General features: G+C 48.2%; 1 protein-coding gene across 3 annotated transcripts in view; it reads right to left on the bottom strand.

The window, feature by feature from the left end:
• Positions 1-877: 877 nt before the first annotated feature.
• Positions 878-14,222, bottom strand: part of ACLY (ATP citrate lyase) — a 42,729-nt gene continuing 29,384 nt past the window's right edge. For all 3 annotated transcript variants that reach the window (XM_043468786.1, XM_043468796.1, XM_043468805.1), the window contains 9 exons: positions 9,259-9,386; positions 8,585-8,678; positions 6,567-6,721; positions 5,121-5,271; positions 4,779-4,922; positions 3,137-3,250; positions 2,694-2,776; positions 2,360-2,436; positions 878-1,850 (listed from right to left, as the gene is read on the bottom strand). In XM_043468786.1, coding sequence (XP_043324721.1) covers positions 1,756-1,850; positions 2,360-2,436; positions 2,694-2,776; positions 3,137-3,250; positions 4,779-4,922; positions 5,121-5,271; positions 6,567-6,721; positions 8,585-8,678; positions 9,259-9,386 — 1,041 coding nt within the window. In that variant the 3' untranslated portion in view covers positions 878-1,755. The remainder of the gene's footprint in view (positions 1,851-2,359; positions 2,437-2,693; positions 2,777-3,136; positions 3,251-4,778; positions 4,923-5,120; positions 5,272-6,566; positions 6,722-8,584; positions 8,679-9,258; positions 9,387-14,222) is intronic.

Raw genomic sequence — 14,222 nt, 5'->3', positions numbered from 1 at the left:
GAGGCTTCAGGCAAGGGAGTGGCTTAATCAGATGCACCTTTAAAAAATCTCTGGTGGGCTGCTTGGATAGTGGGCTGTAAGGAGACAAAAGTAGAACTAGGGGCACTAAGTTAGCAGACCCGATATGGACAGATCAGAGAGTTATTTAAAGGATAAATCTACAAGACTTGGCAACCAGAGAAGTGAAGCCAAGGATGCCTTCCAGGTGTTTGGCTTGAGTATCAAGTAAACCTTTGGTTTCCATTCACTGAGAAATGGGAGGTACAGTTTCACGGGAGAAGATACTGGGGTTTATTTTGAAGATAGTATCTTTTAAAAATCTATTTATCTGTCTGCACCTGGTGGCATGCTGGACCTTAGTTCCCTGACCAGGGATGGAACCCAGGGCTGCTGGCAGTGAGACTGGGCTGTCCCAAACACTGGACTGCCAGGGGAAATCCCTTGATTCTTTTTTAAGAGATGTACTTTTTTTTTTTTAAGATCTTATTTGATTGAGAGCTATCTTTGTTGCTGCACTTGGGCCTTCCCTAGTTGCAGCAGGGCTACTCTCCCTTCCATGCCATGGGCTTCTCATTGTAGTGGCTTCTCTTGTTGTGGAACACAGGCTCCAGGCACTCAGGCTCAGAAGTTGTGGCTCATAGGCTCTAGAGCGTGGGTTCAGTAGTTGTAGCACATGGGCTTTAGTTGCTCCTCACCATGTGGAATCTTCCCAGACCAGGGATTGAACCTGTGTCTCCTGCACTAGCAGGCAGATACCCATCTACTGTACCATCAGCGAAGTCCATGGATGAACATTTTAAAACTGCATGTAGTAAAACTTAGTAAGTACATTTAAAAGGAATGCAGATGAAAATATATGGATGACATGAGATGGTAGTCATTGTTACTATATAGTTTATTTAAACCAAACTATGATAATACAGAGGAAAGACTGAGGTGGCAGCTGCCTGGAATCTTTGTGGATTACAGATGCAAACTGGCTGGAGAAGAGTCAATAACAGACAAAAGTCGGTTGCATAAATACAGAGAACATAAGACACAAGACATTTCACAGCTTTTTGCTTTGCACTTCCATTTTAAACATATGTATGTTACAAGTTTACATTTTAAATTACCACTCCCCATACTCTGTAACAATGGCTAAGGATGCAGTGGGTCCCATTCCCCCTGACACAAGCAGACACTGGTCTGCAACAGGGAACATTCCGGGGGGATACCAAACAAACTCCTAACACACAACATACAAAAAAGATTCTAAAAAAAAAAAAATCAGATTAATACAATGCTCTTTAGGTTATATGAGGAAGAAAAGGGAAAAAATAAGATATTAGGGGTAGGGGTCCTTTAAATGGAAAGTATCTTGAGGTCTTAAAAGTGTCATTCCCTTCCTTCAAGGGAAAAACAATTTTTTTTTTAAGCTAATGGAAAAAATAAAGAAAGCAACATTGTAACACCCTCCAATGAGGAAGCACACTATCCTGACAGTGCTTAGATGCTTCCATATAATAAATATAGCAGGTAGCAGAGCAAATGTCACAAGTATTGGCTGGGTTCTTATTTCTATGCTTATAAAAAAAAATATTAAGCTTCTTTGTGTAGACTGAATAGTGTTAGCCTGTGGGTGTTGGTCTTCAATGTCTGTACACTGGGGGCTGTTTATACTCCAGGCCCATCCTTTTAAGCAAGCTCCAGTGCCAGATGTCTGTGGCTATTTCTCAGGGGAAGAGTTCTCATCATCACTTTATTGTAATAGGGTTACATGCTCATGTGTTCCGGAAGAACATATGAAATATCATCCCATGGGTGACGGTAGAGCCCCTGCTTCAGCCTCTTCTGATCAAGATAGTGTCCTAAAATAGAGCAGACGCATCTTTTTGTTAAGAGCTGGTGAGTGTTCAATTTTGGTGAGGGAGAGCATATAAGGAAGGGAAATCTTACTAATACACACAAAAACTGGGGAAGTACATCTAGATCCATCCCACAGGTAGATGTTTGCATTGGTAAAAGGAACTGTTGGATTTCATTCTGTTTTCCTAGGCTAGCAATCAAACTCATTTCCAAGAAAAAAAGAACAAATATAAAGCGGAAGTTAAAAAAAGGAAGAATTAGCATCAGTGATCAAGACAATGTGACATCTCTCTGATAGAAACTGGCCTGGGGAATTCCCTGGTGGTCCAGTGGTTAGGACCCAGATTTGCCCCAGCTTGAGGAACTAAGATCTTGCAAGCTGTGCAGGACAGCCAAAAAAAGAAAAAGAAAGAAACTGGCCACATACATAGGTAAGTGGTATACCTGAACCATGGGGTAAAACAAACAAACAAAAAACCGAAACCAAACAGAACTCTTACTACCAACTTACCAATGAAGCCCATACTCCTTCCCAGCACAAAGATGCCGTTGAGGGCTCCAATGTCAATATATTCATCAGCTTCCTCCCTGTAACACACAAGTCACTTGTAGTTTTCAAATGGCTGACATGACTGCCCTCCTCCCCACAGACACTATAATTTCTGCCCAGGAATGAGAAGCTAGCTCTCTTTGGACTCTAATTAGTAAAGGGAGGGTGTTCTGGGTGGTAGGCGTAGAGACAATTCTTAATGCTCTCTAATGAACATGCACTGCTCTTGGAGTTGGGCGGAATCACCGAGAAAAATCAGTAAACGTTAGGAGGAAGAAAATAGCTGCAAGCTCACCGAGTGAAGGACCCGCAGTGTCTAAGCATGTCTACAAATGCAACTCCAATTAAACCGTCTACATTCAGGATAAGGTTTGGTTTCTGGGAAGGCAAAAAAAAAAAAAAAATTCAATGCATTTTTCATTACTACTCATTTTTGTTCCGCATTATGTTCCACTATGACTACTAAAACTACTACTATGAATTCCTGACCGCTATTTAAAAACCTCCCACCAACACATCCCAGTTAACAGGGGAGACTGTCTTTGATTTCTAAGGTCTAGCAGAGGACTCTCGTTGACACTGAGTACGTGTCAACTTAGTTAAGCAACAGGGACAAAAATCTTTCAGAAAACCAGGTTCGATTTTAGCTGCACAATCAAACTGTGACTTGGCAGTCATTTTCTCCAAGAAATTCACCCAAAATCCTGATTTGGGAATTAGGAACATTTTTTTTTTTACCTTGGAGGTGGTAATCTTCTCTACTTCCAGCGCGTAGTCGAGCAGGGGGGTGGCAGGGAAGTGCTGTCTGACATAATCTTTGAGGATCTGCACGCGCATATCTGGGTTGTTGATCTAGGAAGTGATCCAAAGTTAGAGGAACAACTCTGACATGGCTGTTAAAAGACATGTTCCTGGGACTTCCCTGGTTGTCCAGCGGTTAAGACACTGCACTTCCACTGCAAGGGGCATGGGTTTGATCCCTGGCGGAGGAACTACGATCTCACAAGACACAGGACCAAAAAAAAAAAAAAAAAGTTCTTGCTTGTGTCACAGGTAGACACAGCTGTACGTGTCATTTCCACTGCTGTGAGTTTTAAGGTTTCTGATGTCCTCTCATATTTGAGCCTCAAAACCACCTGAGACGTGGAGATGTTGGATAAATTAGCCATGGCTCCTACAGGGTCAAGCAGCAGGGCGCAGGACTTCCCTGGCGGTCCAGTGGTTAGAACTCTGCGCTTTCACTGCCGGGGGCCCAGGTTCAATCCCCCGTTGGGGAAAGAAAATCTCAGGCCGAGCAGCACAGCCAAAAACCAAACCAAACAACAAACCAAAAAAACCCCCCAAAAGCAGCACGCACCTTCCAACGGGAAGTCTGAGGTTCTAGCCACTAGCCACACTGCCCATCAGCAACCTAGTCAAGATGTAACCAAGTTCTACAAAGTTCTTAGTATTTAACTAAGTAAGCACATGTTGGCAGTGGGACAGCAAAGTACCCCTGAAATTCCAAGAAACCCTCTGGACCTGCAATGAGTGTAGGTGAACTCTCGGTTCAGAGACCCACGCCAGGCGGTCCCATCAGCAGGGGAGTGACATGGACTGGGTGCCAAGTCCCAATACCACAGTGACCTCTTCCCTTGGCCAAGACACACAAGGCCAGGATGGACTCCAGGAAGGAAGGCACCCAAAGGCTGGGCATGGCCGCGCAGGCGTGACGCGAGCCAGGCAAGGTGCCCTGTGCTGTGCGTGCACCGTCTGCACAGGAGCTGGGGGTGGCTGGCCCAGACGGAATGTCCCTCAGCAGAAACCACTATCTCCGGTTCCGTCTCTGCCATCCAGCCACCTCTGGACTTACCCTGCACTGGCCCAGTGTGGGGATGCCGGGATGAACACAGGATCCTCTTGTATTAATCCGAGTCATACACCCCACTTAGGCCAGCAGAGTGACTAACTCCCTGAGGTTTCTGGAGCGGTGGAGCCATGGACCCTGAACTGTCCCTGTGGGCTCCAAGCAGCTGCCACGTCTTCTCTTGTTGCCTTTGATTTCTAAACATGACTCGGCCCCAGGAGCCACTGAGATTTTTGGCGTTGTTACCCCAGTCTTGCAGCATTATCTAGTGACCGATATGTCCCCTTAACCCTGACCTTCGTCCTTTCTCCTCTAAGAGTCACCTGGGAAGCTAAAGTTACCAAGGTCCCAGTTCATCACATTTTCACACAACTGAACATGACAGAAGCTGTTCATGGGCAATCTGTTTTATAATGGGAAAGAGAGCTGCTCAGTGTTGGCATCTGTCAGCAAAGCTTTGCCTGCTGGGAGCCGAGAGCCCACCTGTGCCCCACACCCTGTTGACCCAGTGCCTGAAGGAGAAGCATAACTCACCGACTTCACTCGGTGACCAATGCCCATGATAAGCTTTCCTTCCTTCTTCATCTTGTTCACAAACTCCATGGGGATGATACCGCTGTCAAAGGCCTTGCTGAACATCTTGGCTGCTGCATCCAGGGCACCCCCAAACCGGTCGCCCTGTGGGAGGAGCCAGCCCACGTCACCCCAAGCTGTCAGTCTCCTTTGGCTTCTCGGGGTGATCCAGGGTTCCCCTCAAGGGCCCCCGGCACGGGGTCTCACACTCCACGGCTCCCTCTAGGACTGCAATGCAGCCAAGTGGCATGATGCCAAAGGTGGGTGTCCCCGCTGTTCACCTCCTAGGATGACAATACTCACGATGGTGAGCAGTCCCGAGGTGAGGCTGGAGACCAGGTCCTTGCCTGCCCGAGCGCAGATGATGGTGTTATGAGCCCCAGAGACGGCAGGCCCGTGATCAGCCGTCACCATCAGGCACATCTCAATGAACTGGCAGGAGTACTTGGGCAACCTGGAGGAGGGCGAGGACAGGGGAGGGGACATGAGAGCTGGAAAACAAAGGCAAGGGGCTGAACAGGAGAGACACTGACGAGGCCATGGTCCTCCTGTTTCCCATCTCCTTGAACAAGTCACTAAAACTCTAGAAGGGCAACAAGCCCCCAGTCCAGGTCTAACACTATCTTACAACTCCAAGGCAGAACTTTTGGATCCCTGAGCGGCTCTGGATGTTGCTGATATCAAATACTGCTTTTAAAATTGAGCTTAGCAAGCAGGGCTTGAAACCTCTTCTTTAGGCAGTTTTTTTCAGCTGAGCTGCTGTGATAGGATGTGACCTGTGTTTGCAGTTACTACTATCCACGTGCCAGGCAGAGAGGAGGTGAGGGCCCTGGTCCCTTTCACAGTGCACAGTGATCAACCTCCCACTGATGATTAAGAACAAAGTCTGGGGAGTTCCTTGGTGGTCCAGTGGTTAGGACTCCACACTTTCACTGCTTGAGCAGGTTCCATCCCAGGTTGGGGAATTAAGATCCCGCAAAGTGTGTAGCACAATAAGAAAACAAAAAGAAAACCAACAAAATGAACAAAATCCCCCCAAAGTCTGGAGCTGTGGGCACACAAGAGCACATACAGTGAGGCCTGTCGAGTGTTACAAGCCTTGAACTTTTCCCAGGAAGAGCTCAAGGCAGGACCCAGACCCATCTCTCGGAGGTGAGAGCAGGACAGACACCAAGATTTCCAGCTGGCTTTCTGCCCAGGACCACTCCAAGGCAGACCTCTGTGACCACGTACTCATCGGCCTCCTTGCCCAGCTGTCGGTCCCATGGGAGGGCTGAGCTTGGGAGTTGCAGAGAAAACCAATTTTTCCCCCCATGTAAGCGAATGAGACACAAATTCAGAGGACACACAAGGTACTTTCTGCCTCATGAGCAACTCCACCGGGCCTTTAAGCCTCTTTAAGCCATTAGATGCATCCAGACATTCTGTGCTAACCCTGACCTTTCTCTCAACAGGTCTACATTCAACTCTGGCCCATTTCTTTAAAAGTTCCCAAGGGAAAGATCCTTGATCCAAGATCCTTGATGAGGTCACTGCTTTCTCCTTCTCTTGGTTCAGGCTGGCCTTTCCATCCCTTGCAGACTTAGGAACAACCTGTATTGCTTTCCTCTGACCTTTCCATTGATCTGTGGCCAGAAAGCTTGGCCCTGGACGTGTTCCCCAAAGTTGCCCACTCCCACTCCCCTGGCAGGGGAGGAAAATGAACACTGAATCACAAGGCCCTACCCTCTTCTGCCCTCCACGCCTCACCTTTTCTGGAACCAGAGGAGGCCGAGGACCCCGCCAATGCCCATCTCCTCCTTGAAGACCTCGGTGATGGGCATACCTGCGTAGATGAGCTCCTGTCCTCGCTCATCACAGATGCTGGTCATGAACGAGGCAGGTTTGCGGATCAAGCCCAGCTCCTGAGCAGAGATGAGGGCAGAGACAAGCAGGGATGTGGTGATTGGAGATTCTCCCGGAATGTCCCCACTGTCTGTGCCTGGAACCAGTGTCCCAGGTCTTAAATACTGGCAGCCAAGCAACAACTCTCAAAGTCCTCCCGAGAAGGAAGTGCAAAGCCATTTGATTAGATCATTTGGGGCAAGAAAATAGGAGCAATCGCTCCACGGCACCCGCTCAGCCTGGGCTGTTCCTTGTCTTTACTGAATGTTTGTGGACTGAGGCAGGACACTTAGCTGTTGGCATCCAGAGGTTCCTTTTAACCTCACAACAGAGTAACCAGCTCCAGGTCACCTGGCTAAGAAATAGAAGAATGACTCCAAAGGGACAATTTTTAAATACTCAACACACAGCTCCCACTCCCCCAGCAAAGTGTAATGAGGCACACGTGTCTGGGGAAGTGGGAGAAGCCCCTCAACACATCCTTTCCCAGGGGGAGGGCACTGAGATCCTGAATCTTCTGTTTTCAGAGCTGGGGCACAAGGTGGGTAGCATCAGCTAACTCTGTCCAAGCCCATTTCTTTAGTTATCCCTTCTGAACTTAAGAAATGCCTTTAATTATATTTTAATTACAGAAGCAACAGGAATACACTGTCCTTTGAAGAAATCTACACTAGAACAGATAAAGTCATGTTGCCTTTGACCTCCACCCCACCCACCCTGGTTTTCTGATTTTGTGTCTGTTAGTTTGGTGAACATTTTTCTGGACCTTTCTTTCTCTGATTTTATTTACACACATAGACACATTGAGAACAGATGTCATTTTGCATTCCTACATTTTTCATACTCATAATAGAAACACTGTTCTACAATGCGCTATTTACTCAATGAATCTGAGCGCTATGCATGTCAGCATGTATCTAGATCTAGTTTATTCCTTTTAACTGCTGTAGAGTATCCCCTCATGACAATCTCACATGTTGGCCATTCCTCCACCAATGACCATCAGCTCAAAAAATATTCTTGAACATATGTGTATATGCAAGCATTTCCTTCAAGGAGCTTTCCAGACAAGGAATTGCTGAGTCATATGATATGAGCACTGTTACACTGGATTGACATCACCCGAGTGCCTTTCAGAGAGGTTATGCCAACGCTACTCCCACCACCAACGAATCAATGTACCAGCCTCATCATGTGTGCTGTGTCGCTTTAGTTGTGTTCAACTCTTTGCGACCCTACGGACTGTAGCCCGCCAGGTTCCTCTTTCCATGGGATTCTCCAAGCAAGAACACTGGAGTGGGTTGCGATGCCCTCCTCCAGGGGATCTTCCTGACTCAGGGATTGAACCCATGTCGCCTGTGGCTCCTGCATTGCAGGCAGATTCTTTACCGCTGAGCCACCGTGGAAGCCCCTCCAGCCTCCTCAAACCCACACAAACAATATATCAGAGAATTTTTTTTTTTTTTGGTCTTTGCTGACCTGTAGGAGATAACTGGTATCGCAGTTTCTACTTTGGTTTCTTTTATAAGGAGTGAAGCTGGGCATCTCTTCACGTTGAAAGAACATCTCCTACCCATTGTTCTAATGGGTTACTGGTCTTTTAAAAATGCATTTTTAAGAAATCTTGTAGATAAGAGAATCCGCTCTATATCTATGTCCCTGCCTTAGACAAGTAGCCTGAAATCTCTTAGCAGGTGCAGATGGCTCTAGAGGACATTGTCTGTCCCCAGCCCCCGTTTCCAGGTCAGGCCATACCACTGTGGGAGATACACACTGCCCTTGCCCATCTAGGGCATGCTTCTCTGGCTGGTCAGAAGGGGCCACCTCACAAGCTCCAGCACACCTCGGCCACACACACGGTCAGGGACACGCAGGGCACCTACCCGGGCCCAAGAGTAGTCCATGGGAACCGTGGGGGGCGGCACCTCCTGAGCAGGTACAATGACTCCTCTGGCCACGAGATCCTCGTACACGGACCTGGGAGGCAGGGGAAGCGAAGGAGAACAGACATCCACGTGGATCTCATTCTTCTGGGCTCTTCTAGGGCATCTCTCGAATGCTCTTCCATCTAACCCCAGTTTCCCAGCCCCGTATCCCCCCGCCCTGTCAGCAGCTTACCCTTACCAGGTGGATTCCCAAGAACTAAATAAAGGAAAACAGGTTCTACCCAAGACCCGCCCCACTGCCTCTGAATGGGACCTTAGAGAAGGCTGAGTCTGGAGGCCAAGGAAGGCCAGAGGGGAGGAACGGGAAGAAACAACAGCTTATGGAATGGATGAATGTTCCTACGCTTGTCTCTCATTCATGGCCCACCAAGTAGGTAGGCTCAGAAACTGAATGTTTTAACCCCAGTCTGAACAGCCTGTAACTGCTGCTTTTAGAAACAAGTTAGAAAAAAGGAAAGCCAAAAAGGAAAGATTCTGGACCATCTGAAGAGCTGCCTTAGACACCTGAGAGAGACCAGGCATATCGGACACCTGTATTTAGGCAAGGCTGCTGCCCTGGCGAGGGACTGGGAAAGGGGCAGGGAGATGCCACCCTCCCCACGTCCACTTACTGGATGATTTCTCCAAGCTCATCAAAGCTCCGGGGTACAAACACTCCGGCCTCCTTCAAGGCCTGGTTCTTGGCAACTGCAGTTTCGGAAGCCTGGTTGGCACAAGCTCCAGCATGGCCGAACTGGACCTGGAATGCAAAGAACGGCTTTAGCAGGCTGGTCAATCCCCTGAGAGAGAGAAGGCCCCTGAGGATGTTGGCACTGATTACAGGCCAGATCCCACTCAATGCTCTATGTCAGCGGTCCCCAACCTTCCTGGCACCAGGGGCCAGTTTCATGGAAGACAATTTTCTCACAGACTGGGGTGGGGGGGAGGGCGGTGTGATAGTCTCGGGATGATTCAAGCACATTACATTTACTGTGCATTTTATTTCTATTATTATTACATCAGCTCCACCTCAGCTCATCAGGCATCAGATCCTGGAGGTTGGGGACCCTTGCTCTACGTGAATCACTCAGGCCCCCAGAAGGGTCACTGAATAGGTGCGATGGCTGACTCTCAGGCACAGATGAGAATCTGAGGCACTGAGAAGTTCCAGAGCTTACTCAGGGTCACACACCTGGGGCACCGGAGCAAGGATATGAGCCTGGTGCCCAACTCCACAAACACCTTCCTCTGGCTTCCCATGGGGGCACTTACTGGGCGGGAATGGAGAGACAGAGAATAGCAGTCAGTCTGGGGCAACTGTGAGAAGTTACAAACTGCCAAGCTTAGCTAAGCGGAGCTCATAGGTGTGATCTGACTGTCCTGAGCATACTTTGTATGAAGTATGTACCCTTACTAAACAAAACAGAACCCCAGAAAATTTCCTGCAAAAATCCAAATTTCCACTTTTTAAAAAAAAAAAAGCCACATTTTGCACCATTTGGCCTCTATTCCCACATAGCAACAATCACAGGGAGCTAATCAGCTATTGCCCCCTTCCACCTGAGCGTGAACTAAGATTAAACTATAAACCCAATGGAATATGGGGTAGGGGACTGGTTATGGGGAGAGAGGAGGAAGAAAAAATCAATCAGAAGAGCTATGTGGTAACTGTATCTCTGATTAAGCAACAAGGAAAAGAGATTAACTTAATGAAATGTGGTACAAAACTCTTATCAGGGCAGGTGTGATAATATCTTCCCTGTTTAACTAACACTTCATAGGCATGCGCATGCTTAGTCGCTCAGTCGTTGCACTCGGACTCTTGCGACCCCATAGACTGTAGCCTGCCAGGCTCCTCTGTCCATGGGATTCTCCAGGATAGAATACCGGCATGGGTTGCCATTTCCTTCTCCAGGGGATCTTCCCAACCCAGGGATCGAACCCAAGTTTCCTGCATTGCAGTCAGACTCTTTAAACACTGAGCTACAAGGGAAGTCCAAAATAACACGGCATCCAGGCACTTATCTAAAAGCTTTACAAATGTCATTATTCAGTACCTACAACTGTTTCCTCTTAACAAGGAAGAGGAAGCAAAGAGCAAGAGTAACTTGCCAAGGTCACACAGGTGGTATGTGGCAGCATTTAAACCAGACAATGAATGTGGCCTCTCACTGTAGTCCTCACTCCGACATATAACAAAAGGGGGCTGAAATGGGTTTTAAGTTTTGGTTTTTTATCATGATTTTATTTATTTTTGGCTGTGCTGCATGCATGGCATGTGGGTCTTAGTTCCCTGACCAGGGATCAAACCCACAGCCCCTGCATTGGAAGTGCAAAGTCTTAACCACTGGGACTACCAGGGAAGTCCCAGAGCAGAAGTGTTAAAAAGGTAAACCAGAACCACTCTCTGGTTAGCAAGGCTTGAAAACACATGCTTCAAAGCAAGTTCCCAGGGCCTTCTGAACAGAACTTAATCTGCGTGGGTAGATGGAGTGCAAAGGAAGAAGAGACTGTGCATTCACATAAACTCAACGAACATTGGACTTAAAGAGGTTAAGCAAGTTTAACTCAGATTTCTCAGAGCTAAAGCTTTTAAAAGGGAGATAATGAAATCTGAGTATGTTCAGAATTTATAGAAGCTTCCTTTTCATTGGTTTTTGTTTTGTTTTGTTTTGAGGACCATCACTACAGGACTCTGATGGCTCAGCAGTTAAGAGTCCGCCTGCAATGCAGGAGACCCGGGTTCAATCCCTGGATCAGGAAGATCCCCTGGAGGAGGGCATAGCAACCCACTCCAGTATTCTTGCCTGGAGAATCCCATGGACAGAGGAGCCTGGCAGGCTACAGTCCATGGGGTCACACAGAGTCAGACATGACTGAGTGAATAGGCGGCAGCAGCAGCAGCAGCTGTAGGACCAGCGTTTGGGACACTGCCATCTTACCACTGTCCTCTTATCTCTACTCCCGGTTTATTTTTTTTTTTAATATAACTGTTACGTTTTAATTTATTTTTGGCTGCCCTGGGTCTTGTGTTGCTTTGTGCGGGCTTTCTCTAGCTGTGACAATTGGGGCTACTCTCTGGTTGAGATGCGCAGGCTTCTCATGGCCGCGGCTTCTCTTTTGAGGAGCACGGGCTCTAGAGCACAGGCTCAGCATCTGTGACTTCGTTGCTCTGCAACGTGAGGAATCTTTCCTGATCAGGGATCGAACTCGTGTGCGCTGCATTGGCAGGCGGATTCCTATCCACTGTACCACCAGGGAAGTCCCACCTCCCACTTCTCAGTCCATTTTCCCGAGGCATGGAACCGAGGATATTGTGCTGTGTACCTATCTCACCTCCTCTATGGGGCAGAGAGCTCTGCAAGGTCATGAGACCTGCTCAAGAAATCAAAAAACACTTATTAGCTGGACCATCACAGTACTACTCTATGTTCATGTATTCTTGAAACTACATAAAGAAAGTTTTTTTAAAAAATGAATAAAAAGCAAAAACAAAACACCTTGAGGGCTTCCCAGGCGGCTCAGGGGTAAAGAATCCACCTGTCATTGCAGGAGACATAGGTTCCATTCCTGATCCGAGAAGACCCCACATGCCGAGGAGCAACCAAGCCACAACTATTAAGCCTATGTTCTAGAGCCCAGGAAACACCACTACTGAGCTCACACGCTGCAACTACTGAAGCCCTCGCACCCTCGAGCCTGTGCTCTGCAACAAGAGAAGCCACCGCAACGAGAAGCCCACACACCGCCACTAGAGAAAAAGCCCATTCAGTAATGAAGACCCAGCACAGCCAAAAATAATTATTCTTAACCCCCTCCCCCCCAAAAAGCAAAATACTTCAAGGACCTGCCCTACTCAGGGTGAGGATGAGCACCTGGCCAGAAACAAATGAGCAGGGTCCTCCTCCTCTTGGAGGGGTCCTTGGAAGGCTGGGGGCTGCCGCAAAGCAGAGCTGGTTAAGAGAAAGCCTGGAGGGGTGGGAGGAACCATTTTCAGCTGTTGTAGTGGAACGGAGAGCAGCCATAAAGAAACAGACTAAGGAACGGCTTCATGGAACAGGTGTGTTGAAGACTAGAAACCAGTATTTGCTAAGACCTGTATGTGCCACACCTATACAATTACCTTCCTATCTAAGCCACACAGCAATCCTGAATCACCCCCCACCCCCTCTTTTTTATGGCTGCATCAGGCAGCATGTGGGATCTTAGTTCCCCGACCAGGTATCAAACCTATCGCCCCCTGCGGTGGAAGTATGGAGTCTTAGCCACTGGGCCGGCAAGGAAGTCCCTCAGAATCATCTCCTTTCTATAGCTCAGGAAAATGAGGTACAGAGAGGCGAAACGACTCGCCCCAGTCATACAGGTCCATCAGGAGCTAACTCTAAGGCCTGTGGAAGTGGAGCTCAGCCCTGGAGGATGGCCAGGACCCATGACCCGCTCCCTCCCCTTTCACTTATTTGGAAAAAAGATACACACACATACAGTTCACAGTTAAACAAACTAGATGCTATGGTAAGCATTTGCCACATCTTGCACGTTCCTAGCATTGGAGAAGGAAATGGAAACCCACTCCAGTGTTCTTGCCTGGAGAATCCCAGGGACAGGGGAGCCTGGTGGGCTGCCGTCTATGGGGTCGCACAGAGTCGGACACGACTGAAGTGACTTAAGAGCAGCAGCAGCAGCAGCACGTTCTTAGATCCCACATGATTTGACCCCTTTCCTCATCGACATCTCAAGATCCACCTTGTTCTTCTCCTGCTCGGTTTTCTATGACCTGGTCGTGCCGTGAGGACACAACACAGTCCCCTCCCAACCAGTGTTTAGGCTGTTTCCATGTCTCGCCATCACCACACGGCAGCAAGTATCCTCCAGGTACACATACTTCTAGACATTTCTGCACGCACATCCACCAAGTAAATTAGCAGAAATGGAGCTGCTAGTTCACAGGAGAGGTACAGTTTACAACCAGACAAATAGTGCTATTTGGAGGTAACAGGAATCTGAAGGAGAAAGGCAGTCAACCTAAGGGAAAGGATAGTGTGACAGGCTTACTGGAAGGAAGAACCGAGGGTGGCCACACCTCACAGCATGTGGGATCTTAGTTCCCCATCTAAGGATGGAACCTGTGTCTCCTGCAGTGGTAGCGAAGATTCTGAACCACTGGACCACCAGGGAAGTCCAAGGACTGAGGGTTTAAGTGTAGGAATTATCGCTGCTGCAGGAAGCCTTAATGGCTAAGTTTTATTTTATATACACACAGCAGAGGTCAAGGTCTGACACTCAGCTACTGACGAACTTTCCTTGGTTTCATCATTAGCCAGTGGGCCTTCTTTAAGACAGAGGATTCTCTAAGCTGGACTCCAGGGGCAGAGGTCTGGCCAGTCCCACCCAGCAGGAGTGGGACAGCTCAGAGCGTTTCTATCTAACATGCACTGCAGGCTGGACTTCTGCTCCCAGGCACTTTCATATATATCAGGTCATGCTAACACATCCAGAGGTTTTCCTCTACAATTCCTCCCCACACAGGACTTCCCACCAGCTCCTCACCAGCTCTGAGCCTAGGTTATGTCCTCTCCCTCCCCGGCCCCCATCTCAC

The sequence above is a fragment of the Cervus canadensis genome, chromosome 1 (assembly GCF_019320065.1).
Source record: "Cervus canadensis isolate Bull #8, Minnesota chromosome 1, ASM1932006v1, whole genome shotgun sequence".
NCBI lineage: Eukaryota > Metazoa > Chordata > Mammalia > Artiodactyla > Cervidae > Cervus > Cervus canadensis.
Note: the sequence above shows the minus strand (reverse complement) of the source record. Positions and strands in the feature narration are given on the sequence as shown.